The 25,877-nt window shown below is 42.9% G+C and overlaps 1 protein-coding gene across 5 annotated transcripts in view; it reads right to left on the reverse strand.

The window, feature by feature from the left end:
* Mllt3 (myeloid/lymphoid or mixed-lineage leukemia; translocated to, 3) overlaps window positions 1-23,776 on the reverse strand; it is a 263,483-nt gene extending 239,707 nt beyond the window's left edge. Inside the window, exons 1-3 of one of the 5 annotated variants that reach the window (XM_030253772.1) lie at window positions 23,453-23,745; window positions 21,893-22,073; window positions 1,969-2,076 (exon numbers count right to left, since the gene is read on the reverse strand). Coding sequence is in view for 3 of the 5 variants with exons in the window: in NM_027326.3 (NP_081602.3) it covers window positions 21,893-22,073; window positions 23,453-23,464 (193 nt within the window). In the remaining 2 variants the exon portion in view is untranslated. Of the gene's footprint in view, window positions 1-1,968; window positions 2,077-21,892; window positions 22,074-23,005 lie in introns of all 5 variants that reach the window. The other 4 variants (XM_030253773.1, NM_027326.3, XM_030253771.1 and 1 more) reach the window with 4 other exon arrangements.
* Window positions 23,777-25,877: the final 2,101 nt, after the last annotated feature.

The following is a 25,877-nucleotide window of genomic DNA, read 5'->3' on the forward strand; positions in this document are numbered from 1 at the left end:
GAAGCTCACTGGCCAGCTAGCCTGGCAAATACACAAAAGACACAAGAGAGACCCGGCCTCGAACACTGTCAAAGGAAAGGTTGTCCTCTGAACTCCATATGAGCCGCATGACACCATGTTCATATTTAAACTCATATACACAAAACATCAGTGACGACAGGGCTAGTGACACAGCACAATTGGTAAAGTGCTTAACTAACACACATGAAGCCCCGGGTTCACTCCCAGTACCATGTAAAACTGGGAGTGTTGGTTGGCAAACACTGTAACTCCAGCAATTGGGAAGCAGCCGTGGCCACATAGAGTTAGGAGCTGTGGACTACAGCGATGGATCTGTGGTGAAGAACACTGACTACTCTTCCAGAGAATGTGGGTCCAACTCCCAGCACCCACATGGTGGCTCAGAACTGTCTATAACTGCAGGTTCAGTGGCTCTGGCGCATCCTTCTGAACTCTGGGATAGAAACGTGGTGCACTTTCATACAAACAAGCAAACACTCAAACACATAAAATTAAAGTAAGCCAAATCTTGTTATACAAAAAAATGGTTTTTTTTCCTTTTTTAATTTTAAGCCAGACACTTACCTTTAATCCCAACAGTAGAGAATCAGAGGCAGGTGAATCTCTGAGGTTGAGGCCAGCTTGCTCTACACAGAGTCACAGGACAGCAAGGGCTACACTAAAAGACCAAGTCTCAAAAGTACATATTATTTTTTTTTTAAACAGTGGCTAATCATGGTGTCTCATGGCTTTAATCCCAGCAGGCAGATCTCTATGAGTTCAAAGTTACCTGATAATAAACACAGAGTTCAAGGCGAGTCAAGGCTATATAGTGAGACAGTGTCTCAAAAATAAATAAGTAACAATTAATTAAGAGGCCAATCTGAGCTACATGGGAATGCCCCCACACACCCTAAACAATCAAAAGAGCAATGGTGACACTAAGAATGACTGTCCCCAGCAACACGGGGCATTTGGTGGCTACACAGATAAGCTTCATGGGCACCTTACTTAATCTTAGATCTTGGTCTACCACATCTGTGTTAGGTGAGATTCACACGTCTCAGCTAACAGAAATGACTCTGCTCTTTCAGCTAGGAACAACTACATCCTACCATGCAGGTCCAGTGAGTTCAGAGGCATCGTGAAAGGAAAAAAATACAGAGATTAAAAAAAAAAAAAGCGGACCCTCAGATTTAAGGGAACTGCTCATCCAAGCTAACTGTCCTTTATCAGTCAGCTCAGCTGCGATTTTCTGGAGTACTTTGTTCAAATCTCCTACCTGAGCAGAGCCCATTCAGCTCTTTCCCCATGGTTATTTTTTTTTTCAACTTTACAACAGCTCTCATGTTGTACTGCAGCCTTTTTCTTTAACACACTTGATGCTAGTCAAGTCCTACAGGTGACAAGAGTACTGCCCTCCCTACTTTGCCTTCACTGTTTAGGTACCTCACTGGTACACAAGGTGGTTAGGTAAAGTGCTTCAAAGATTCAACCTTCTCTAGCCAACCCCAGTCCTCTAGAGCTTCAAACCCAGCACTCAGGAGGCTGAGGAAGGCCGAGCCAGAGTTCACAAGTAAGCTAGCCTGGGCTACAAAGTTCCAAGGCTGACAGACCTATTATGATTATTATTATACATGTGTTACAATGTATACCTGTATGTGCCACACTGCACCTGTGCAGGTCAGAGGACATCTCACAGGAGTCTGTTCTCCCCTTTCATTATGTGGGACTCCAAGAGGGTTGAACTCAGGTCTTCAGGCTTTGCAGTAGCAAGCGTTTTTCCCCACGAAGCTATCCCCCAGCCAATGATACATGTCTTTACCTGTTCCCCTCTGAGCACGCACAGCCTACGCAATGAAGGGATCCCCAAAGCTGCTTCTCTCATAGTGGCTACAATTGCTTCCCTAGTGGGAGCCTATCGGGACATCCAGCTAGATTTTCAGCTTTGAGGAAACTCATATTTACATCTCTTTGCCAAGCTTGTGATCCTTCACGTACGAGAGTCTCAAATGTTCATCCCTGATGCAAAGCGAAGTCAACACCCACTCCTCAGCCATCTCCACTCTGTCCAAGCTGCAGCAGAAAGCAGGGAAATAAAGACAGCTAGTAAACGCTAATCCTGCTGATTACGGGAGAATTAGAATCCAGTGAGAATAAAACTTAGATGCAAGCAAATTAACAGTCCAAATTCAACAGCACTGACATGTCTTTATGAGTCGCCAAAAACATTTTTTCTTTTAAAAAAAAAGTTTTAATTTGTGGCAAAGACCTAAGGGTCCCTTAAGCATTTCTGGGGTTTCTTTTATCTTTCCTTTCTTTCTTTTATTTTCTATTCTTTTCTTTTAAGTACAGTCAATCACTGGCATGTTTGCTTTTTCTCTGCTCTGCTGCCCCCAGACTCAGACTGCTCTAGGGGAGGAGATTTCAAAACAACAATGAAGTATTTTACAGCCGACTCCCTAACTCTGAAAGACATTCTGGGAACAGTCAGACCTCACTGTGGGCTGCTCTGGAGTACTGACATACCTGATATTCTGCCCATCTTGAGTTCAAATATACTTTAGACAAGAGGAACAATTAATGCGGGATTTTGTATTCCAAATGACTCCGCCAACTGTCCAAGTCATAAATGATTTCCCCTGCTTCTCAAGAGCCTTGCAAACTTACCTGGCATACACACCCCACACACCCCCCACGCTGGCACAGCACAGTGGCATAAGGATCTGAAAGTGGGTGTTGAAAGTTCAGTTTTCATGAGCATGGAAAGACTCACTTTATGCAACAATGCATTCTTTCCCTAGCTAACTGACCAACATAAGATGAAATGTAAATGTCTACTGGAAAGTCTCTGGCTCCACCCACCTTCTCCCCCCACCCCCAGAGTTTCTTTTGCTGCAATGAAAATAATTTCAGTTAGACAGCAATAGAAAAAGAAAAAAGAAAGAAAACTGCCAACAAAAGGAGGTATGGCTTTAGGGAGCGCAGCATTAAACACCGGAGTAGACAGACCCTCAGTGACACACCTTCAATAAAAACTTCCAAACCCGTTCCCTTTTTGTTCCTTTGAGAAAATGGTGAAGTAATTTGCATTTATAGCCTACTTCCTGTTTCCAAAATACCCCTTTAACTTTTTCTTTTCTTTTCTTTTCTTTTTATGGTCAGCATAAATAGAACCAAATTGTCAAATCACGGCTATTCTGTGTGCAGCCGATACAAATAGGTCTGATTTCTAGCCAGCCATAAAACAATTACTGCTAAATTCCTACTGCTCTTTGATACCAGGTTATCCAGAGCTTCAAAGCCAGTCTCTATGACTGTTCTCAGGGTAGTGCTGAGAAACAGCAGACACCCAGAAGACAGATCGGTCTCCGCTCCTACAGCACACAAAGGCAAGGCTACACAAGTAAAGCAATTCTGCAGCTCTGAGCTGGAGAACTAAGTTAGGGAACTGATTGTGTGTGGTATGGATCCACTAGAATATTCTCCTGGAAATCATAAAGGCCACTCTGCCCCATTTTCAAACTTCAAAAAAATTAATAATCATCACTTCGCTTTCAGAGAGATTTTCTGATTTACTAAAATAACGTATCCCAAGGGAACTTAGAGGGTCTTAAGCACATAAATAATCCCACAGCACAATATTTATGGGATGTAGCAAAATTCATTAAAGCTGCATGTTTTGGATAAGGTCAAATCTGGTCAGAATATCAATAGAGGAAGTTTTTGAGCAACTGAATGCTTTGCGTGTAAACTAACGGACGGCATTCTCTGGGGGCTTATAAAACATTACCACAGTGTAGGATGACATAAACACCTAAGGCATACAGTGACGAGGCTGCTGGCATCTTGGATGGGTGGCAAATATAAGGTGAGTATGAACTCCCCCATTGCCCGGATCCTTAAAATAAAAGTTCTGTTGGGCTGGCAGACAGTTCCAATTTTGGAGGCGCTTACAGCCTGATACGATAAAGTACGTTTGATTCTGGAATCCACATGGCAGAATGAGAGATCAGACTCCACCAGTTGTCCTCTGACCTCCACATTCATACCATGTGGTACATGCATGCCCACATACACAGAATAAATGTAAGGACATCACTAAACCCAACACCTGCAAATATATACACCTTCAACCTATACATATTTAATTCTATATATTGACACCAAAAAGATTGTTAAAATGCTTCTTTTAAAAAGAAAAAAAAAATCTTTCCACCAATGACACCAAGCCAATGGGCTTTTCCTTAGCCACAAACTTTTGGCTGCTCCATTATGATATGCCAGGATTTCAAATTAAGTAGCTGCCAAAGACGGCTGTGAATGGAAAATAGAGTTGGTACAGCCTTCCTGTACAGAGAAGCTCTTTAGACACAAGCATAAAAAAGGGTATCTATTACCCACGTTCTAACTCTGCCTTGCCAATTCTCAAGACTTCATTTAAAACATTACTGCAGAGCTGAGTTGGCCGTCTTCAGTAATCAGACCAAGGACCCACACATGCACGCACAGCCAAAGACATGTACTGCGTTACTTTACAAAATCCGGACAAGTCAGCACTTAGAATTCCACACAGCACTTCACATTGAAACCCAAAATCTTCCCACTCACAAGAGCCACCTGTTTACAGCACTGATCTCGAGAGCAGCTTTTATCTCTTACCCTGGCATCTAGAACTGGTATGAAATTTCTTTATAACAACGTGATTGTGTAGTCTCTCAAATTTAATTATGTTTTCCCCCTCTGGAGCTTTTTAACCAAGGCTAAATGCATTAACATACAACAAAATTCTCAATGTGTGGACAAAGATGCATAAAAAGTAACCTTTCATCCGAGCTATGTAACTGATTTTATTCTCTTTTGGCATGTTTGAAGTAACTCATCTACAGATTAGTTAGGCTTTTCCACACTTCTTTTTATCAGAACCCTACCATTCTTGATTTAGTTTTGAGAGAAAAGGGTTTGCAAAAACTGTAATAATCTCCCAGCTGGAGATGGCTGGAAAGTCTGCCAGTCCACATTGTCCCCTTAATTTGCAGGAAGGCTTTGCTGCTCTCATTTTATATGTGGAGCAGTTTGCACTGATAAGGTACTTATAGACTAGTTATCTTAGATTAATGAGAAGCTCAGTAAAATTTTATGTTAAATGGCTGTAAACTTTCTCTTTAAAACACCGCTCTGCATCTTCGGTTTTGATTCCATTAAAATCTTAACTCTCATAATCTGTCTTGATAGTTTTCATGCTAGTGGCAAAGGCAGTCTTAAAATGTTTAAGAAGTATTATTTTCAAATAGAGAAGGAATCCCAAATTTAAGGCTATGAATTCAGATGGACTGGCTGGAGCCTCGGGGCAAACACACGGGTTTAATCACACAGCTGTGGCTTCCAACTCTTGCCCTTCTCTGCCTTAGCAGTGAAGATGTCCCTGCCCCTCAAACCTACAACAATAATGCAAAAATATGATTCAGACAAGCGTGGTGCTTCTGGGACTTTGAACATTATGGCATTGATGTTAGTGGTACTTGGCAGTGTTCTAGTTACACACTTAACCCAAAAATGAGTTTAAAGTCAATGACTTGGTATTTCCTCTCCTTCTAAACTTCACACCAAAAAGCCTGCGTACCAAGAAGAATAAGTCAACTTCCACAATCCCTTTTGGTATCCGCATCCAGAAGCAAAAGTCAGACTCTGGAAAGTATGAGCTGCTGTTCCTAGATCTGCCCGAATGGAAGCAGAAAAGGCAGCGATGTGTCATACTCCAAGTGCTAAAATTACACATTCTCTGCTGTACTGAACACCAGTGAGGCAGAAGCTCATACCGTAAGCCCAGAGGTTATATCCCACACAGCAAGTTTATCTGCCGAGTAGAAATGACAGCATCGGAAACTGATAGGTGTTAATCTCTTCTTTGGTGAAGCCATGCGAAGCCTACAGCAGCTGCCTAACTGTGCTTTTACAGCCCAAGGAAGCCTTCCAAGGTAACACTGGCCTGGGAACTAGATCAGCAATTTTAGCTTCAGCCAAAGAAGGGGATAGATAGTGAAAACAACCTTATCCCCCAGTCACTAAGTTTTCTGACAAGCTAATTTTTACTAACTTTAATGTCTACCCTCCTGTGCATCGGTGAGACCCGTGTCTTTCTGTGTGTGTAGACAACATTAATAACTTCTAAATGCCGGCTACAAGAGATAAACTTCAGATAGCTATCGCTTCTTTAAAACCACTTATAAAAACTTCCAGGAAGAGTTTTAACTACTCACAGGCAGAACTGAGCTAAAAGGGAAAAAGGGAAACGTTTAGCCGCTGCTGCTGTAAAAGGTTTGACCACAAATCTCTGATTGTATCAGTTTAGAAACATGTAGACTTTGTACCATTTCTATATGATCTAATACACTGTGCCAGGATTCTGATGGAGAAACAAACTCCGTTCCTTGAGGCCTAGAATTTTCCATCTATATAAGTACTTACACCATTTAAAATAAATACAATACCCATCTTATTACCCACCCAGTCTTGCCAGGACATCTGAGATACCTGATCCCTCAAATCTTTTCTATCTAGTCTGCGAAAAACAAGTATTTCACCTAATCAGAAAGAATAGACATTTATTTAAACAGAAATCCAACACTCGCCATAAATCAAGTCTTTGAAGTATGTGAAGAAGGGAAGAAAAGCAATCAGTGACCTAACAAAGCTATGTTCTATGGCTCGCAATCACAGGCTCATCCAGGAAAAAGGAGTCAAAAAACTTAAAACAAAGTTACATGGAAATAGGCGTGACTTAACATTCCCACTTCCATATTTATATTTAGGCTATAAATTAGGTTAAGTACATAACTTCGTTCACGTTTTTGTGCCTATGGAGGGTCCTCTTTTCTAAAAGCCAACTTTAATCCAGTATTAATTTATAATAATTCTAGTAATGCTTACTTCATCAAAGGTTTGTGGCAGAGCACTAGCTACCTTTTAGACTGCTGTGCATTCCTGCTACACACCAAAGATAAGTGCTTACTGAGACAAATCAGATACAGTGTCTGCTGTGAAGACCCCACCACTGTACAATGCTACCACATGTACAAGAAATGTGACCCCCAATGAGTTTTCTATAGGACTATGAATTGCTTAAAAACTATGAATTAAAATATACGTATTAAGGGACAGTCCTCAATTCACATATTACGGCTTGTTTAAAAAAAAAAAAAAAAAGCAAATCCCAAATACTAGGTTAATATGCTCCCCTTTTGTAGACTTAAGCCATAAATTCTTCAAACACAATTAAACAAATTGGTTTTTCTCCTAATTACCGGCAGGAACTCAGCAGTGTAAAGCTATCTCTGTATTCTCTATAGCTTGGGAATTTAACTGGCCATGTTCAATATAATACACTCAGAGGATCTCAGAGCCCACTGCCTGTAAAATCTCCCATGGAGACTCAAGACCACCCATTGAAAACAGTACATTACTGCCCCAAGCAAGAAGCTAGTACACAGGACTGGTCACTCAAGTCTTTCAAATACTATTTTATTGAGGGATTGTGGGAGGTGGTGGAGAGGGAAGAGGGGGATTCATGAGTGGACGGGGGAGGAAAACTCAAGACATAGAAAAAACAGAAAATTCTAAAGCCTGGGTCTCTAGGGCATCCCCATTCCTCACTCTACCCCTACCTTTTAAAAGGCTACATAAACAAAGTAGTAAGTGCTCAGGTTCCGAGAGAATTATATTATCCTCCGTTTGAACAGCCCACAAAGCACTTTTATTTGAAAAGCTGCTTCTCTCCTGTTATAAACAATTTTACTCCACACTAATTTTCAGACGAGACTGGGGACTGTGAGAGGAGGCATTAGGAAAAATTCACTCCGTGTCTTTCAAAGACTTAAAGAGTTGATCCAATAAAGATCCTTTAGAGAAAACTTTAAGTCTATTTTTTTCCTCCAAGTAAGCAAATCATACATGAGGGCTTTTCTTCTCTGGAGGACTGCACCCTGTCCCTTTAAACGCCAGGCCTGCCCCATTTCCCACGCATTCAATGAAAGCCCCGCGTTTGCTGGCCTCCGGCCCACAATGTCAAGTAGTTTTCTTGCTATTGAATTTCAAGATTATTCTTTTGGATCATTTGCCCTTTAGTTTTAAGCACGCCACAGCAAAAATAATGTCATTCTACAATAACATAAAGAAAACTCTGAGCCCTTTACAAGCCCACAAGTAGAGAACACCTTGCCCTTTGGTTCCCCTTTACTGCAAAATATGCTCCGCTGCATAAGCTGCAAATAAAGGCTATTATCCACTATCTGGAGCTGCCGTGGCCTTGCCCATCCAGCAACAAGACAGACAAGTATACTCATTTCACAGCGTCTGCAGTCTCCAACAATCCACAGCGTTCAAGTCGGTCCTCTAGACCGCTCCAGTCCTTAACCCAGTCCACCGGGTACGCGGCTGGAATAAATCTTAAAATAGTGACTTTATTTAAAAACAATTATTTTATTGCCTGCTGTTTCCAGCTACACAGCTTTGTAAGTTAATGATTAGAACAGCAGTAGTCTCAGGTCAGTCCTACCTCCCTTGTTCACACACATACCTCAGTTCTAAGGGAAGGAATCCAGCCACCACCACAAAGGCCATTTAGAACTCTCTCAAAAGAAACAGAAATGGTTAAGTAAAAAATTAATCCACAGAACTAAATGAAGTCCAGGGAAAACAACGTCACCCCAAACGTGAATGTATAGAGCTTGGAGTGCCAGTCACACAAGCAGCTCACTGGAAACCCCCATGTCACAAAGATGAGTTTTTATACACAGTAGAAATTCTAACGTGGGGTTAATCTAACCATGACTGGTAAATTCTGTAAAAAGCACACAATGCTGGTACTTATTTGTGCTCGGCCTCCATTTGATATGTATCAGTCCATAGTACATCTATAGTAAGAAGTCTTTATGATAAAAAAGGAAAGATACTTTCTAAGAGGCCATAAATTAAAATCAACATTTATAATAAAGACACTCTTGAAGAAAACCGAAATTAAGCCTCCTGTTTCAGAAATATATTTTTTGCGTTGTTTTTAGGTTTTTTTTTTTTAATACTGTCAGATCAATCATGCTAATGAAGCATGTAGCTTTGCTTTCATTTTTCAAAACATGTAGTTATTTTCACAGCTTACATATGAAATCCAATTAAAACTACATTAGTGGCACCGGAGACATGCCTCAGCAATTGAATACTTGGTTGTGCAAAAGACTCTGGTTTCCAGCATCCCTTGCTCACGCTATCTGTACATATGGCATACACAGGGCACATGACACTCTCTATGGCCTCCTCATGCACCAGGCACATATATGGTACACAGACACATATGCGGCCAAAGCACACACGTAAAATAAAAATAAAATTATTTTTAAAAGCATATTATATCACTCATTAAAGACTTACTATTTTTAACTGTGTGCCATGCGTGTGTGTAGGCCAGAGGCATCAGATCCCCAGGAGCTGGAGTTACGCATGGTTGTAAAGCACCCAATAAGAGGGCTGGGAACAAACTCAATCACCTACCTGAGCAATGTAGGTTCTAAGTGCTGAACTAACTCTCCCGCCCTCCTGAAAGTGTTTTTGTGTAATATAAACCAGCTCTCCACCCAAAAAGGACTTTTTTCCCTACCCCGAGTGTATTATTTCTGCCTGACTTATTATTATTTCATGATCAACTTTAAACCACATACAAAGATCAGCAACCTGGAAGTGGGCCTCTCCTTCCAGGCTTAGGCTTTATTGATTACTAATCCTGTCACTATAAATCTGAGCAACTCCATGAACATCATTTCATGTGTAGTCAGTTTTTAAAGGGGGCTACAGGCTTTGGAAATGTTTCTAACACTACACATCGAGAAGATAAAATAACAAAGTTATCCAAAAAAAAAAAAAAAAAAAAAAAAGAGTCAAGCATTTGAAAGCTCTGTGTGTTCTCCTACAGTGTAATTCTCCCTCATCATCTTCAGCTTCCACATCCAAAGACCTAACCAGGCATGGTCGGGAAAGAAAGTTGTATTTAAGATCTACAGACTAGGGGTTGGGGACTTAACTCACAGAACAGTACACAAGGCCCTGGATGCCTTCCTCAGCTCCAAAACCAAAAAAACAACAAAGTACAGACGTAGCACATAGACATTTATTTGCACAGCATTTACATTTTATTAGGCATTGTAAGTAATCAAGATATGGCTCACGGCAATCTACAGACCACAACCAATGCTAAGCCAGTTCATATAAGGAACTTCAGCACCCACAGATCATGATATTTAAAGGAGTCCTGACGTCTACCTCCTGCAGTGAGAGCCAATGGTACTAAGCAAAAAATATGACTGTGCTTGCTACAAAAATTCCTTAAATGATATAAGTTAAACTATTTTCATATCTTTACAACTATGAATTAAGAAAGATTTAAAACATGCTGTGTGTGTGTCTCTTTAAAGCTTAAAAGGTAACATTTATATTCATATTTATAGGGATATTAAAGAAAAAATTTAATAAAACATGGTGGCAAATTTTTATATAATGAAATTGTTCCTGTGGGGAAGGGGAGGTCCTGTTTATGTTCCAAATGATATCACTACTTTTAAAGAAACAAGAGCTTACTATAAATGTGTCCACGCATACATTTGCATTTCTAGTTTTAATTTCATATAGGTAATATGTAAAGCCAAGGAAACTTTACAGAAAGGCCTTGATTCTAATTAATTAATTTTTTACAGCTTGAAGCTGGTCATGGTGTTCCACATTTGTAATCTCGGCATTTGGGAGATGGAGGCAGGAGGATCCTTAAAAGCTCAAGGCCAGACCTGGTACAGCCCGAGTTCTCATCCAGTCAGAGCCACACAGTGAGATCCTCTCAGAAAACAAAGGCTAGAAGCTGGCTCAGTGGGGGCAGTGCTTTACAGGCTCCAGACTCGAAGTTCAATCCCCTGAGACCCAGACCGCACTCAACAAGAACTGGCTAAAGCCAGATGTAATACTCCAGAGGTAGGCACAGGTGCACCCTTGGGGCTCTTGGGGCTCCGTGGCCAGGTGGCCAGCCAGTCTACCATAGACTACCTAGAAAGTTCTAAGACAGTGAAAGACATTATCAAAAACAAACAAAACGTCATGGCTCAGATCTTTAATCCCAAAACTTTGGAGGCAGAAGCAGGCAGATCTCTGTGAGTTCAAGGCCCACCAAGGCTACACAGTGAGTTCCAGGAGAGCAAGAGCTAAGAGTTATTATGTAAGAAGACCCTGTATTTAAAAAGAAAAAATAATGGTCCTCAAGCCCCATGAAAGTGCACACACAACATACAGCCATAGAAATTAATTTAAGAAAAAACCTTGTAAAAATCCAACAAACTTCACTAGCAACAGATAGCCAGCAGAGCCTGCTCTTCTCTGCTCCTCTGAGTGCACTAGCATTTTGCTGGGTTGGAGCAGGAGGGTCCCAGCACTGTAACATGTGTGCATGCGTGCACACAGACAGACAGACACACACACACAGGTACACACACACTTTCCTGTAGCATTTTTCTTCCATTCTTTTCATTGATATAATTATACCTGTCACAAAATACTCAAAATGTGTGTAAAGATTAACAATTCTGACCATTCTGATACAAAGAAATCAAAACTTAAAACAAGTAGAAAATCAGTGATTCCATAAACTTGAAGGAAGAGCCTCTGCTGAAGAATACAAGTGGCGTTAACTACAGGCTGACATGTCACCTTCCCCACACATCTCATTCACATGCTGCTCTGCTGACAATTTCTGAGTTTATACATCTGTACATATGTTAAGTCCTGGGCTCTATTTGGTCATTGGACAGTTTCCCTTAACAAGAACAGATTCATTTTCTCCTTGCCCAAAAAGGCACCTAGCATATTATAGCCAAGAAATAAGGAGCAACTTCAATTAATAGCATTTTATAACACTACCCAAATTGTAACTGGACAGCTCAATTGCTGGGTAGACTCTGCTCTATGCCACTTGCATAGGATACAGGTCCAGTTTGTCAATTATTACTCTAGGAGTAGACACAAGCAGATACATGTTAAATTACACCCCAGAAAGCAAACAAGTGACAAAATCTCAACTCAAATGGAAACATGAAAAACACAAGGATCTATCTATGGATACAATCAAAGCCTGCATTTTAAGAAGCAGGGTGTCTTTAGACTGGAAATAATACAGGGTTTCAGTAAGTAGTTACTGGTGTTACCCGTAAGTACCTACCTGCTGATGGTTGATGTAAATGATATTAATCCATTTAGAAACATAGCCAAAACCTATCATATGATTCTAAAATACTGACACACATATTGGTTTAGAAAACATTGATTCTCTAGTCTGAGGGTGTATCTCAGTGGAAGGACACTTACTGGCCTGACACAAGGGAGACATGGGTGAGTCTCCCCAGCCTCCAAAGAAGAAAAAGGGGGGGAAGAGATGCCATTTCTCAAATAATATTTCTTAGAAAAAAGGAAATTTTAAATCTGATAGTACAGGCACACTGCATGACAAAATAAGCAATGGGTATTTAACAAACAGAGGTTAGTATGTTGCTGTTATAAAAGCATTAGAGCAATTACAAATCTGGGTTTGTCCTTTTTTAAAAATCTAAAAACAGTAGTTCCAAGCTGGAAAAGTACTGTTTATTGTTCAGACGTCCCCTTCCTCTCAGCCAGCCAGGGCTTCCCTGCAGCTCTGTATACCCTGCTTCCCAGTGACTGAGAGATACGGTCGATTCAATTCTAAACCTCAAAGTCTGATTGTGTTTCATGAACTAAGTGAAAGAAAGAAAGAAAGAAAGAAAGAAAGAGAGAGAGAGAGAGAGAGAGAAAGGAAGAAAGGAAGGAAGGAAGGAAGGAAGGAAGGAAGGAAGGAAGGAAGAAAGAAAGAAAGAAAGAAAGAAAGAAGAAAAGAAAGAAAGAAGAAAAGAAAGAAAGAAGAAAAGAAAAGAGAAAAATTGACAGTGATGGGCAATTCTTTCATTTTTGCCTAGCTTTTTAAAACACATCAAAAACAGATGAAGACAGAGCTGAGAAGATGGCTCAGTAGTTAAGAGTACTTAATCCTCTTGCAGGGAACACAAATTTGGGTCCCAGCTCCTACATCTGGTGGCTCCCAACCTCCTGTAACTCCAGCTCTGGGGAATCTGACGCCCTCTTCTGGCTTTTGTAGGTACTACACTCAAGTGAACATTGACACACACAAAACACCTGATTTTTTTTTTTTTTCTTTTTAAGATAGGGGTGGGGAAATCAGGATTAAAAAAATAAGGACAAGATGTCTTTACCATGCAAGTCTGACAGCCTAAGTTCAACCTATGGGCTACCTGTGGGTCAATCAGGACCCCACATGGTAAAAGGAGAAAGGACTTTCAAAAGTGTCCTATACACACACACCAAAGCACATGCATGCCCACTCTTACACACACACACACACACAAATATTACACACAGATTCAGATACAATGTTATTTGATGATGATAATGATGATGATGATGGTGGTGGTGGTGGTGGTGGTGATGATGATGATGATGATGATAAAGAAAAGGTGTCTGCATGTGTTGGTGGATACCTTTAATCCCAGCAAAGGCCGAAAAGCAGACAGGTATCTGTGAGTTTGAGGTCAACCTAGTCTAGATAGTGATTTTTGGTCAGCCAGGATTACACAGAAAGAGCCTATTTTAAGGACAAAAATTTTTACCTATTAACAAAGATAAACCTAGTCGAGAAAAGAAGTAGTTCAATATATACCATGTTGCAAGGGATGAACTAGTCTAGAAAAGATGTAGTTCAATATATACAATGTTGCAAGGGAAAGTATTATCCATTCCGTTCTTGAGCTACAGAAAATGTATGTTTTAGAAATGAGAAGCAATTTACAGCTTAGGGAGGTAGAAGCCAAGGTCAGATGTCAAAAAAACCTCTCCTTATTTGTATTATCTACCTTTGTTACAAAAAACACCCAAACCTTGCAGTATCTAGAAAGCGTGTGATAGAGGCATGTCCAGGATCTAGTGATGCAGAAGCCCAGCACTGCCCCATGCCTAACTCTGATGCAGTGGAAGGGAAGCCAGACAGATACTCAGATAAGGGCAGGAACGTGCAGCACAGATGAGCATGTGACATATGACATTTGCTGTGCCACACCACGTGTGCAGAGCAGCTTCTGCAATCAACTCACCTAGAACTTGTAGAAAAAGTCATACAAGAAGCATACTGTGACAATTTGAAGCCATGCACACACTAAATGACATATCTCTGACAGCAAGCGAATCGCAACAGCCCAAACTCTCCATTTCTTACTGAGTTGCCTTAATTCCAAAAGTACAGGAATTGGAAGAGAAAACGGAAGAGGGAAAGGGTTTTCTTTTTGTTTTGTTTTGTTTCGTGTTGTTGTTGTTGTTGTTGTTGTTGTTAAATAGAATGTTCTTCCACAATAAGAAAACTCTGACTATTTATAAATGCATATAGTGGACAGTATAGATGCTATGAGGAGGACTTGGGGTCCTAGCATTTTACTGTTCAAAGTGTCTTAGATGTTCATCAAAATGCATAGACACCTGAAAGAATCAGATAGTCCTCTCCTCCTGGTACCTTTAGAGGGAAACAGAAGTAGACACAAAACCTAGCTGCAAAATTTAAAAGGTATCCATCCCTCAACTGACTCTATCCCAGAAACATGACAAACATCCTGTTCTCTAGTGGTTTTATAATAAACGTTTTTAAATTGAGGGTAGGGCGATTCCTGCCTGTGGGTGCAGGTGTCTGCAGAGGTGTCAGGTTCCTGGAGCTGGACTTAGAAGCCAGTCATGAACCACCCAACATGGGGATAGAGACAGTCAGGCCTCTGCAAGAGTGTCACATGCTCTTAACTGCTGTGCCACACTGAAAGATTATCAACATTTAAGGAAATTGTTAAAATACATTTTGCTTTTTAAGAGTAACATATATTCATCAAACATTTGGCCTGGTATAGATAAGGACATAACTTATGGATTCTACTGCAAAGGAAAAAAGCCAACAAACAACAAAACAAACAGCTTTAACAAAATTAATATCTTCAAATAAAAAAGAAAACTATTTGGCTCTGATGATGTCAACCTTGAAACATAATAACTAAGTTCAACTAATCATCTTTATAACCAATAAGGATTAATAATCATCTTTATAATCAATACCAATTACTACTCTGAGTAAATTGACCTCAGAATCAGAAGTAACGGCAAGCTTCGCTCTCTAATAAAGCTAACTCTGAAGGCCAGCAAGATGAGTCAGTACATAAAGGCCTTTGCTGCCAAGGCTGCCATGTGTGTGCGTGAGAGAGACCCACAAAGTGAAAGGAGCAAACCACCTCTTGTAGGTACTCTGCAAACACATATATACACATATATACTCTGCAAACACATCATGTGTCCACACATACACACATATAAAAATAAATAAATGCCTTAATTCCTGCACTTGAGAGGCAGAGGCAAGAGGTCTGTGAGTTTAAGGGCAGCCTGGTCTATATATAAAGTTCTAAGACAACCTGGTCTACATACATAGTGAGACCCTGTCAGGACATGGCTGCTAGCCACTATGCATCAACAACTCTCCTAATGACTTTGTCACAAAGTAAAAATTTTAAATATATATTTTATTTGTGTGACTATTTTGACTATGTATATCTGTGCACCATGCCCATGCCTAATGCACACAGAAACAAGGTGTCTAATACCCTGGAACTGGAGTGGTATGTAGTTGTGAGCTGCCAATGGGTGCTGGGAACTGAACGCAGGTTGCTCCAGTTGAGCAGCAAGTTCTCTTAACCACAGAGCCATCTCTCCAGCCCCCACCCCAGGAGAACATCTTAAATCAATCCATAAAAGGTGCATGATTTTATATAAAAGTAGCCACAGTACTTTTTTGTTTAAAGAGTATCTACTGTGGTCACTACCACTTAATTAAATCCTAGGTCATGCCTATAAAAGTAGTTATTACTGAATATTTCTCCACTGGTATAGGCGAACAATCACTCAATGCTTTAGAAGTAAACACTGACCACCATTTATTAGCAATTCTCTTGCACAGGAACACTCATAACTCTGTCTTCAGCCACGATCACTGCACATTTCTAAGAGTCTGATTGAAAGGAAAAAGAGGGCTGGGACTATACAATACATACAAAATTATTATATTATTATTTTGATATATATTATATATTAATCAAAATAGAATAATTAAAAGATATTAATGGTTAAAATGTACATATGAATAGATAGATCTCTACTAAGATATTAACTAGTTATCTATGAAAATTTCAAATAACTTCTGTGTATTTATTAGGTTTTTCTACAAATGCACATATATCTATACTTTAGTAAAAACATGATTTTCATTTACATTTAAAATGATATGAACACTTCATAAAGGCAACATTGTCCTCCTTTTTTAAACAGATTCATGTCCTACTTTTTAAAAAGATTTATTTACACGTGCATGCGTAGATCTGTGTGGGTCTATACCATGTCTGTGCAGGTTTGCTTGCAGAGGCCATAAAAGGCACCGAATCCATGGAGCTGGAGTTTATAGGCAGTTGGAAACCACCCACATGGTGCTGGGAACTGAACCAGGATCCTCTGGAAAGGACACCAGAACTCTTAGCCTTGAGCTGTGATTCCAGCTTAATAATTTCCTATCTTCTGCATATGCTTCTTTGGATGACTGAAATCACCAAGAGATGAGGAAGGGGAGTGGAGAGGAAAGGGGAAATAAGGAGAGAAGTTAAGGGGGGAAGAGAAGGGAGGATGAAAAGGAGAGAGAGATGGGGACAGAGAGAAATAGACAGCCATGACATCTTTAAGGTAAAACTATAAAATCAATTGGTGGCTCAACCATTCTTAGTTAAGAGGCCGTTCTACAGGGGTCACCTAAAATAATTACTGTGCAAACTTCTGTGTAACACAAATAGTATATCATCAGATAGACTGTAAAATCAGCTGTAAATCACATCCAATGGAGCTTCAGTTTGGAGTGTCCTCCTGTGAAAACACAGTGACATAACTGTTGGTCCCTTGACATCTTAGCAGGAAAAATCCTTGAAACTCCTACCTTTTCTTTTTTCTGCAACATGAGTAGTAGTAGTAGCCCTGGCAACAACAGTGATGGCTACAGAGTACTTACTTTGCACATGATAGGTACTTTATCCATGTCAGACTGTGTAAGCTGAATACCTAGATTTTATGAGCCATTTCCAGGGTGTAGTCTGCAGACTTCACTGTTCCTCGGGTCTATTTCTCAGAATGGTGACACTACAGCTCTTTGTACAAAGGCTCCATGTTTGTCTCATTCTCAGTGGTACACTGTCTGTCTGGGGCTGTGTGACAATACAACTAGCTGGGTATAACTGTGGATACAGTAACCACATGTCATACTGATGACACCAGACATTAAAGACATACACTACTTCTCATTAATTTTTACTGTTTTAAAAATAGTTTTCATTAAAACGATATATGCTGACAGGTCACAGGTTGGCTGTTTTTACATAGAAAGGTCCTTTGAAGTCTGGTGTTGAGCCTGAAGTTTCATGCGTTTGAGAATAATGACATATTTAACCTTGGGTTTATAAGTTGTGCTTCTACAACTATTCTCATAACTCAAAATAAAAACAAAAACAAAATCAAATACATGGTGACCAAAGATGTCTCCTAACCCGGCTTTGGCAGACAATATGCACCTCCTGACCCTAATTCCCTTCACCATGAAGAACAGAACCTCTCCATGGTTAAAGATCACTCTTACGATGATATCCTCATCTGTTTGAAAGGAAATGTTGGATTTGTATTCCTTCAACTTCAGTCTTACAGACTAAGGCATGGTCATCGTGATCTTTTAAATATATGGTTTGGGTTTTCTGTTTCCAATCCCATCACCACTACCACAAAAAGCACAAGGCAACTAGTGGCAAGACTGATGTCCAGTGCACACAATCTATGCACACACATATACACTATGCGATCTGAAGAGGTGTTTCCTTAATGGGGTCACACACATGTCCTTAACAACTTGCCCCAGCAGTTATAGATCTTCAAGATGTCCCTCATTTATAAACAGATCTGTCACTTTTTACAGGCTATCTCCACTTAAGCACACCCATTCGAAGTCCCTAATGTGGCTTCCTTCCTAATTTTTGCTATTAAAAGAACAGTCATGAGAATTATTTGATGTTTGCATACTAGGGAAGCCAAAGCTACTAGAAAATCCCTAGTAAATCTGCTGAGTTCAATGACATAAACATTGAAAATCTTAATAGACTGTAACCAGATGCCTTCCAACTTCCAGTGCCCAACTGACATTTTCACCAGCAAGCAGACGAGATTCCTCCAGCAATTCACCTGCCAAGTGGTTCAGGAAGTTGCTTCTGTTGCTTTGCCCTGATAAGGTCTAAGGCAGTTCCCTGGTTAGGGCATCTCTCCCTACAACTGCATGCAGCTGAGATTCATCCATCCTTATTCTTTTCATTTGTGCATTTATTAAGTGTCTCCAAAGACAAAATATACAAGATATACACAAAGTCCTCAAACTAAGCAATCTTCTCATATTAGGTACCTTGATAAAGAAAGTTATCCCAATTACTTTGAAAGCTACAAATCAGAGCTATGTAACAAAGCTAATCTCACATGCCTAAACCAAAGGAGACCTGGAAGAGTGCACTGATTATGTTTTATCTGCCCACTCGAAGGACTAGAGGCGACAAATAAAAAGCTATCAATTCATACCAGGGGCCAAATTAGCTTTCATAAAATAATAAGCAAGAGCTTTCACATCATAAATGTCAATAGAACAGATTGCAATAGTAAAGACGGCTATAATTGGAAGGAAAGTTCACCGAAATTTAGATCCGACGGAAAATGAAAACATTAATATTTTAAATGGAATGTTTTGAATATGACTATTCATTCCAGTCATATCAGACCATCATAAATCTTTGGTAATAATACGTAAGATACGCTCTTCTCCTGCAAACAGATAGCCTGAAAATGCATCCGCTCTGACCTGCCTATTCTTCATTAGCTAATGGAGATTCTAGGCCTCACTATTCCATCAAAATCTCCTTTTCTAGGACTGTGTGCCAGGAGTTTTAAATTAAAGGTCTCCCACACGTCTTTGTGACAGAGTAAAACCTCATTAATTCAAATCCAATTAGCTCAATTCTGAAATGGTATATATAATTCTCATTTGGCAACAAGTTGAAAATACTATAATTTTCTTCCTCTGTAAGTTCTCATAATATTATTGTGAAGTAAAGGAAATCAACCTGAAAATCAATTTGCTTTTCTAAACCAAGGATTACAAAGCTAAGGACTTATGCATCTTCATGGCTGAGCAATTCATATGGAGACCTAGGGTTCCTTGGCTTATTAGTGACTGTGTATAATGCACAAAAGTTAGCTCGTCACTAATAATTCACAATAGCAGCATCCCTCCAAACATACTGTACTCAAATCTTTCTCAAATTCACTTTTGCAGTTCCTCCCATCTCCAATTAGTTAAACTTTATCCTATCAATTATATCAATCATATAGCAAGATGTAGCACCTTAAAAAGTGCTAGAAGAAGCCTTGGAAATTCCTGGCAATCTGATTTTCCAGTTGTTCTTATCATTTTCAGAGATTTGATAAGTCAAAACCCAGATCCCGGGATTAAACGGCGTGCTTGGTGTTGCCTGAGTTTTTCTCTCGCAATCTGAATCCTGTGTAATTACAGTATGACAAGGTCTCTCCTGGGCGATATAAGTTGGCGATTTTCCCAGGACTTGTCACATCATGGGAACCACACAACACAAATAAAAATCCAAAAATAAACATTTTAAAACAATGGCTTATAGTTTGCATAAAGAAGAAACTCCGCAGTTGAGAACTGCAGTTGTAAAGTCCAATCAACAGACATCCCTGCTCAGAGAGATGTGAGAGGACACTGCAAGGGTTCAACCCACCTTGCAGGTGTGTGCTGTGAACAGAGACCCCCTCCTTCCCTCAGGCTGGACAGGAAGTCAGTAACTTGAGGATACACAGGGCAGCATCACCACACACACCCAGGGAAGCAGAGAAATGGTGGTAAATACAGAAGAGGGATTGGATGATTATCAAGGTGCTTAAACAAAGTTACCTTAAGAGAAACATTTTCTAACAACTGAGTTGATTTCCCTGACACAATGAATATTCCTTTGTAATGTCTATTTTGCCTGAATGAATGGCAGCCAAGTGGCTGTAACAGAGGAAGGACCAAGGAGCCCAGGAGGTGCTTTCTTTTGTTTAAACTGCTCTGCAGAGTCATGAGATGAGAGGACTCCATCATGCATGGTCCCCAATCACCTGCAGACAGGAATGAAATTCTTACCATGAATTTGGAGAAATACAAAATAGAGTATCAGTCTATATGTTCATCTAAAGTGCTAGCAAATGCTAAGTATACCTCCTATAGGCCGTGCAAGTCCCTAACCACTATTAGAAGCTGGATGTATTTATTAACCATTCAACAAAGCCCATCAGAATTTCAACTGTTCAAGTTTTCAAAAGGAACTCTAAACCTAACTACTAAAGGCACAAAAAATTAAAATAAAATCCTACTTCCCATCATACAGGCATTAAAAATAAAAATAAACCCCAACTCTGCCACCTTAAAGGCATACATCCTTTCTCTTTTCTTTATCCAGCCCTGAATGTCCAATAATTTCCCCCATCACTCTAAGCAGAATGGATTTATTATGATGTTACTCTAAGAAACTGCAGGAGTTCTAGATGCCAATAAAGATTACGGATCAAATGGAAGATAACTACTAACCATTGTGTCGACTTAGATAAATAAAGCTGCTCACAAACAAAGCACCTTATTGTATTTGTACTGTTACCTCCAGTAATCCAACTAAAACAACCAGACAGTAGCTTCCCAGAGGCAGGGGGAAATAAAAACCAGTGTTTTTCAGAACCTCTTCAAACGTCTTTTTTAAATGACACCCTCCCCCGCCCCCCACACTGTCCTGCTCTGTTTAATTGAAGGTGCTTGGGACCAGAGAAGCTCAGCAAGAGTATGCAAGCCAGACTTTATGGCTGAGGATCCAGGTGTAGGAAGAACTAAAGAAATAGGCAAAACAGCATCTTTGCCTGAAACTTAGCTTTCAACCTTAACGGAAACTCCCTCCCTTTGTGGGTCCCAATGAGAAGACAGTTCAGAAGGTAATTCAAAATCTACTAGAGCAGTAAAATGCCCCCACGGGGGACGGAGGTGGGGGTACTGAGGGGATAAACCACCCTACTAGTAAAATCCAGGCTGTGAGGTAGAGGCTAACTCCCAAAGGGACACTCTACAGCAACCTGGCACCTAGTATCTCAAACACAGAGGCCAGAATTGCCTAGAGAACCGACTTCTCTAAACGGAACAATAACTACCTCCAATGCATTCTTGGCTAGTAACACAGGTAAAGCTCGATTTCTCCAGGAAAGGGGGGGGGGGGGGTGTGGAAAGGTGCAAACTGTTTATTCCCTCCAGCTTTGCTCTCCAAACCTCCAAACCCAGTAACTAATTACATGGTCCCCAAAGGACCTACAGCAACCCAAGAGGGCTGGGAGGAATAAACACGCGACACCTGACGGTCCTTTCTCTGTGCTGACTTTCCCTAAGCCCAAGTCGAACACTCACGCGCGCGCGCGCCCGCGCGCGGGCAGCAGAGACCTGGCCAGCACGGCGCCGCGCCCCCGGGTCCCAGGCTAGCCCGGCAAGCGCGGCGCGGGGGGCGGGGAACGGCCCGGGGAGCGCCGGGGCCCCGCGATTGTTTCCTCCCGGAGCAAAGACATTTTTTATCAAGTCTCTTTTGTATTCGAGCCCTACCTCTTTTTGGCCTAGGGAAGCTTTCGTGCAAGTGGAAGACGACTTTCTCCACAAAGTGCTGAATGTTACTGTGCTCCGGGCCGCGCACGAACACCATCCAGTCGTGGGTGAAGCCCTCCACTGTGGGTTTCTTCCTCACCTGGGCGCGGTGCCCCAGCTCCAGCTTCACCTGCACGGCACACTGCGGGCAGGGGGAGGAGAGACAGCCGTGAACAACAGGAAGGCGACCGTTCGCTGCTCAACATTGCGCCTGACATTTTTTTCCCTCCTCCTTGAAACGCACATAAAAGGAAACGGCAGTGCCCTCTCCATCCACGTTTCACGCGCGTGGGCGCGCACACCCCACACCCCCAGATACACCGGGCCGGGCCGCAGGGGCCCCCGGCGCCGCTACACAGCGGCCGGGATTGTAACGGAATGTTACCCCTAGTCGCGAAGGGGGTCGGGGAAAGGGGAGAACACGACCACCACGGCAAGCACGACAACAAACGCGTCGGTAACAAATTAGGAGACAATCAGGAGGGGATGCTGGGGCGCTTTCCCGGCGTGGGAGGGGAGGTGGCTGAGATAGGGGACCGGGGTTTCTAGCGAGCCCCCTCCCCGAAAGTACCGCGGCGACAGGCACACGCCGAGGAAGTCTTTGTGTACGTGTATGTGTGCGTGCGTGTGGAGCGCGGTGCCAGGCGGAATGGAAACTACAGGCAGCCTCTGCTAATGGGCACAAACTCCCGTGTTCTTTCTTACCACGGGGTTCGTGCACAAGAATGAAACGTCGTCACACATACACTCACTCACGCCCGCACGAAAACACGCCAAGGCATCCCCAACTCAAAGCACCCCGCACCCCTCGGCGAACAGCCCCCCACGACCAGCAAGGCCAGCCCAACAGAGCCAACGCTGCACACTTTCAAGAGCCAAAGTGGTCGCAAACTCCCTCCAGCCTCCCCCCACCCGCCCCCCCAGCGAAAGCCACAAAACGCAGAAAGGCAGGGCTACTGGCGGACCGCCGCGGAGCCCCGGTCGCGCACACCGGCCGCTGGGGCAAAGTTGCGAGCAGCCCCGCCGCTGTCAGCCCGCACACTCGGGCTCACGCGCGCGCCGCGGAGAACGCACCATCGTGGCGGCCGCGGCGCTCGGCGGAGGTGCGGCCGCAGAGGCTGCTCGCCGCGTCCCCGGACCGTGCCCGCAGCTCCCGGCGGCGGCGGCGGCTGAAATATGGCTGAGTTATTATTCGCCTCCTTCCACCGGGTGTGAGTGTGTGTGTGCGCGTGTGTGAGCCAGAGGGAGTGTGAGTGCGCTTCTTGCGATTGCAAAGAGGCGAGGCGGGCGGGAGGCGCGGGGGGGGGGGTGGCGGTGGCGGTGGCGGCGAGTGTGCGAGTGTGTGCGCGCGCGCCGGGGGGGGGGGGGGTGGGGAGGAGGGAGAGGCGGCAGCTCCCCGCGAGCAAAACCAACCTTTCTCTAATTGGAACCGCGGAGCGCTGGCGCTGTCTGGGCTGCGGCGGCGCGGGGCGGAGGAGGAGAGGGAGGGGGGCTTTTATTATTTTTTTTGCATGTACTTACCGAGCTAGCCATGCCTGGGGGCCCGGAGGTTTGCCGGGGTGTTGTGTGGTACCCCCCCTCCCCCGCCCCCTTCAGCTGTAATTCATGAAGAGGCTGCTATGAATGAGAGCGCGCCCGGGAGCTGAGGGTAGATGGCGGACATGCTCTGCCTTGGCCCCCACCCCACCCCGTGCTCGCTCTCTCGCTCGCTTATTAAACTCAGCCCCAAAAGCAAAAGCAGCAGCAGCAGCAGCAGCAGCAGCTCCGGGGCCAGAGGATGAGTCCGGAGCATGCGCCGTGGCGCCTGACACCCGGGCTTCGAGCCTCTAGGGGCGGAGGGAGGGCGTGCGGGCGGGGCGGAGCGCGCGGGGAGGCCGAGCGACCGAGCCAGGGGGAGCTCGAAAGAGCCAATCAGCGGCCGCCTCCCCGAAACCCCGGCGGCCCGCAGCGCCACACTGGAACGCCTCGCTTAAAGTAACAGGTTCCTGATGGGGGAGGGGGGAGGAAATGGAGGGAGGGGGCCCGGCACTGGGAGAGCGGCCAGCTGGGGAGCCATCCCGGCCCCTGTGCAAACTCCGTTCTCCCTACAATAAAAAACGGATTAAAACTGCTGGAATGTGGCCACTGCCTGGAGCCCCCCAGCCGCAGGAGAAGGGGTTGTTAAATCAAGTCTTTGGCGGTAGTGAGCACGTTTGGGAAGGGGGAGCGGGCTTGTTTTTACTTTCCACCATGGATTTTTGCGGGTTTGTGCTGAAATCGCAAGAACGCACACCCAAACAAACTTATTTAAACAGAGAGCAAGAGAAATCCACGCTACCAAAGAAAAAAAAGAAGGGGGAAAAAAGCCTCCTGATAGCAATCTCTGGGACTGAACAGCCCCCAGCAACCTTAAATCCCTTTCCCTATCTACTCCGAGCCACCAACCTACCCCGCCCTCCCACCGTCGCCACTGAAAACTTTAAAAAAGAAAAAGAAAAAAAAAGAAAAGAAAAAAAGAAATGAACGCGAAACAAGAATGCCATTTCCTTCCTAGGAAACGCCTCCCGCCTCGGTGTTCCCGGGCTGAGAACCGTGCCCAGGTGGAGGCGGGACACCTGGGAGTGCCCGTCGCAGAGCCTTAGGGAACCCGCTTCCCAGTTGTTTGCTTCAGGAGGCTTCCCCCTCGCTGACAACCTGCTGGGTTGCATCAGGGTCTGCCCTCTCTCTAAGGGCGCGCCAGACTACTGGGAACCTTAAAATAGATAAAGTTAATACTGACTATAATGTGCATAAATTGGATTATAATCTTTAGGCATATTGGTGACAGCCAACATAATCCATCTCTGGGTATTAATCCATTTAGGCTCCCGGGTGACAACCCCTCGCAGAAGTGTTCTAGAGTTGCTCTTCTACAAATGCTCCATCTCCGATTGTAGTTTGTCTCAGTGGCCACGGGTAGAATATCAAGCCATACGTGAAGCGAAAAAAGAAGAAGAAGAAGAAGAAAGAAAAAAAAAAGAGTTACTAGCTTCCTCTAGAAACACAGACAACCTTTAAAAAGGAAACGGATAAGATCTAGACGATATACGAAAATGAAAGATGGGTGTGACTTTTGTTTCGTTAAAGTTCTTGTACCTCTCTGGCTCTTAACTCCTTTTTTGAACTGGTTTGGGGTGGTGGCTGTTTTCCAGAGTTTATCTTTTGTTCACCATCTTTTTTTCTCCAGATTGCCAACTTCTTTTCTCCCTGTGTTTTTTGTCTCTCTTCCTCTTTCTGACTCAACTTTATTGCTTTCTTCTTTTCCTCTCGCCGGGAGACCATGAAAGCACAACTCGGCCCTTGCATTGAACACTTGAGAATAACGGGAAGGAGGTTTCCTGGAGCGTCCCAGGTTCTCCATGACCACGTTCAGTTTTTCCCACTGCTCACAAAGTAGATGATGGGGATTAGACAGGACCAGGTCCAGCCAAGTTCAAAGCAGCACGTTTCCAACTCGAGTAGTGTGATTCTCCTAAAACTGGTACACCCATCCTCCAGGATTCAGCCCAGAAGTGGGGAAACTTGAACAGAAGTCCAAGGACATATTTCCCAACCAAGTCTGTAAGAGTATGTCATCTTGTATGCATGTGTGTTTGTGTAAGCGCTAAGTTAGACAGAACTGCTGTGTGTGGGATATAAGCAAGGGATGACTATCTACTGTGCATTCTTACACCGTTTATCAAATAATCAAATTGCAGAGAACTATTTTGGAATGAAGAAGTTGAAAACTGAAGATTATGTGAATGTTTTTAGTAACTGAAAGGTGACCATTCCGCGTTTGCACTGATTCCAGAGTTGGTCTCTTGGTTTTCTCTCCAGGAACTGGAACTTGTATATTAAGAGGGATTCCCTGCCCCACCCCCTCGACCATGTGCTTGCTAGTGAGTGTGTGTGTGTGCATGCGTGCGTGTAATATTTGCTGGATTCT

Source organism: Mus musculus, chromosome 4 (genome assembly GCF_000001635.26).
Source record: "Mus musculus strain C57BL/6J chromosome 4, GRCm38.p6 C57BL/6J".
In the NCBI taxonomy this organism is placed as follows: Eukaryota; Metazoa; Chordata; class Mammalia; order Rodentia; family Muridae; genus Mus; species Mus musculus.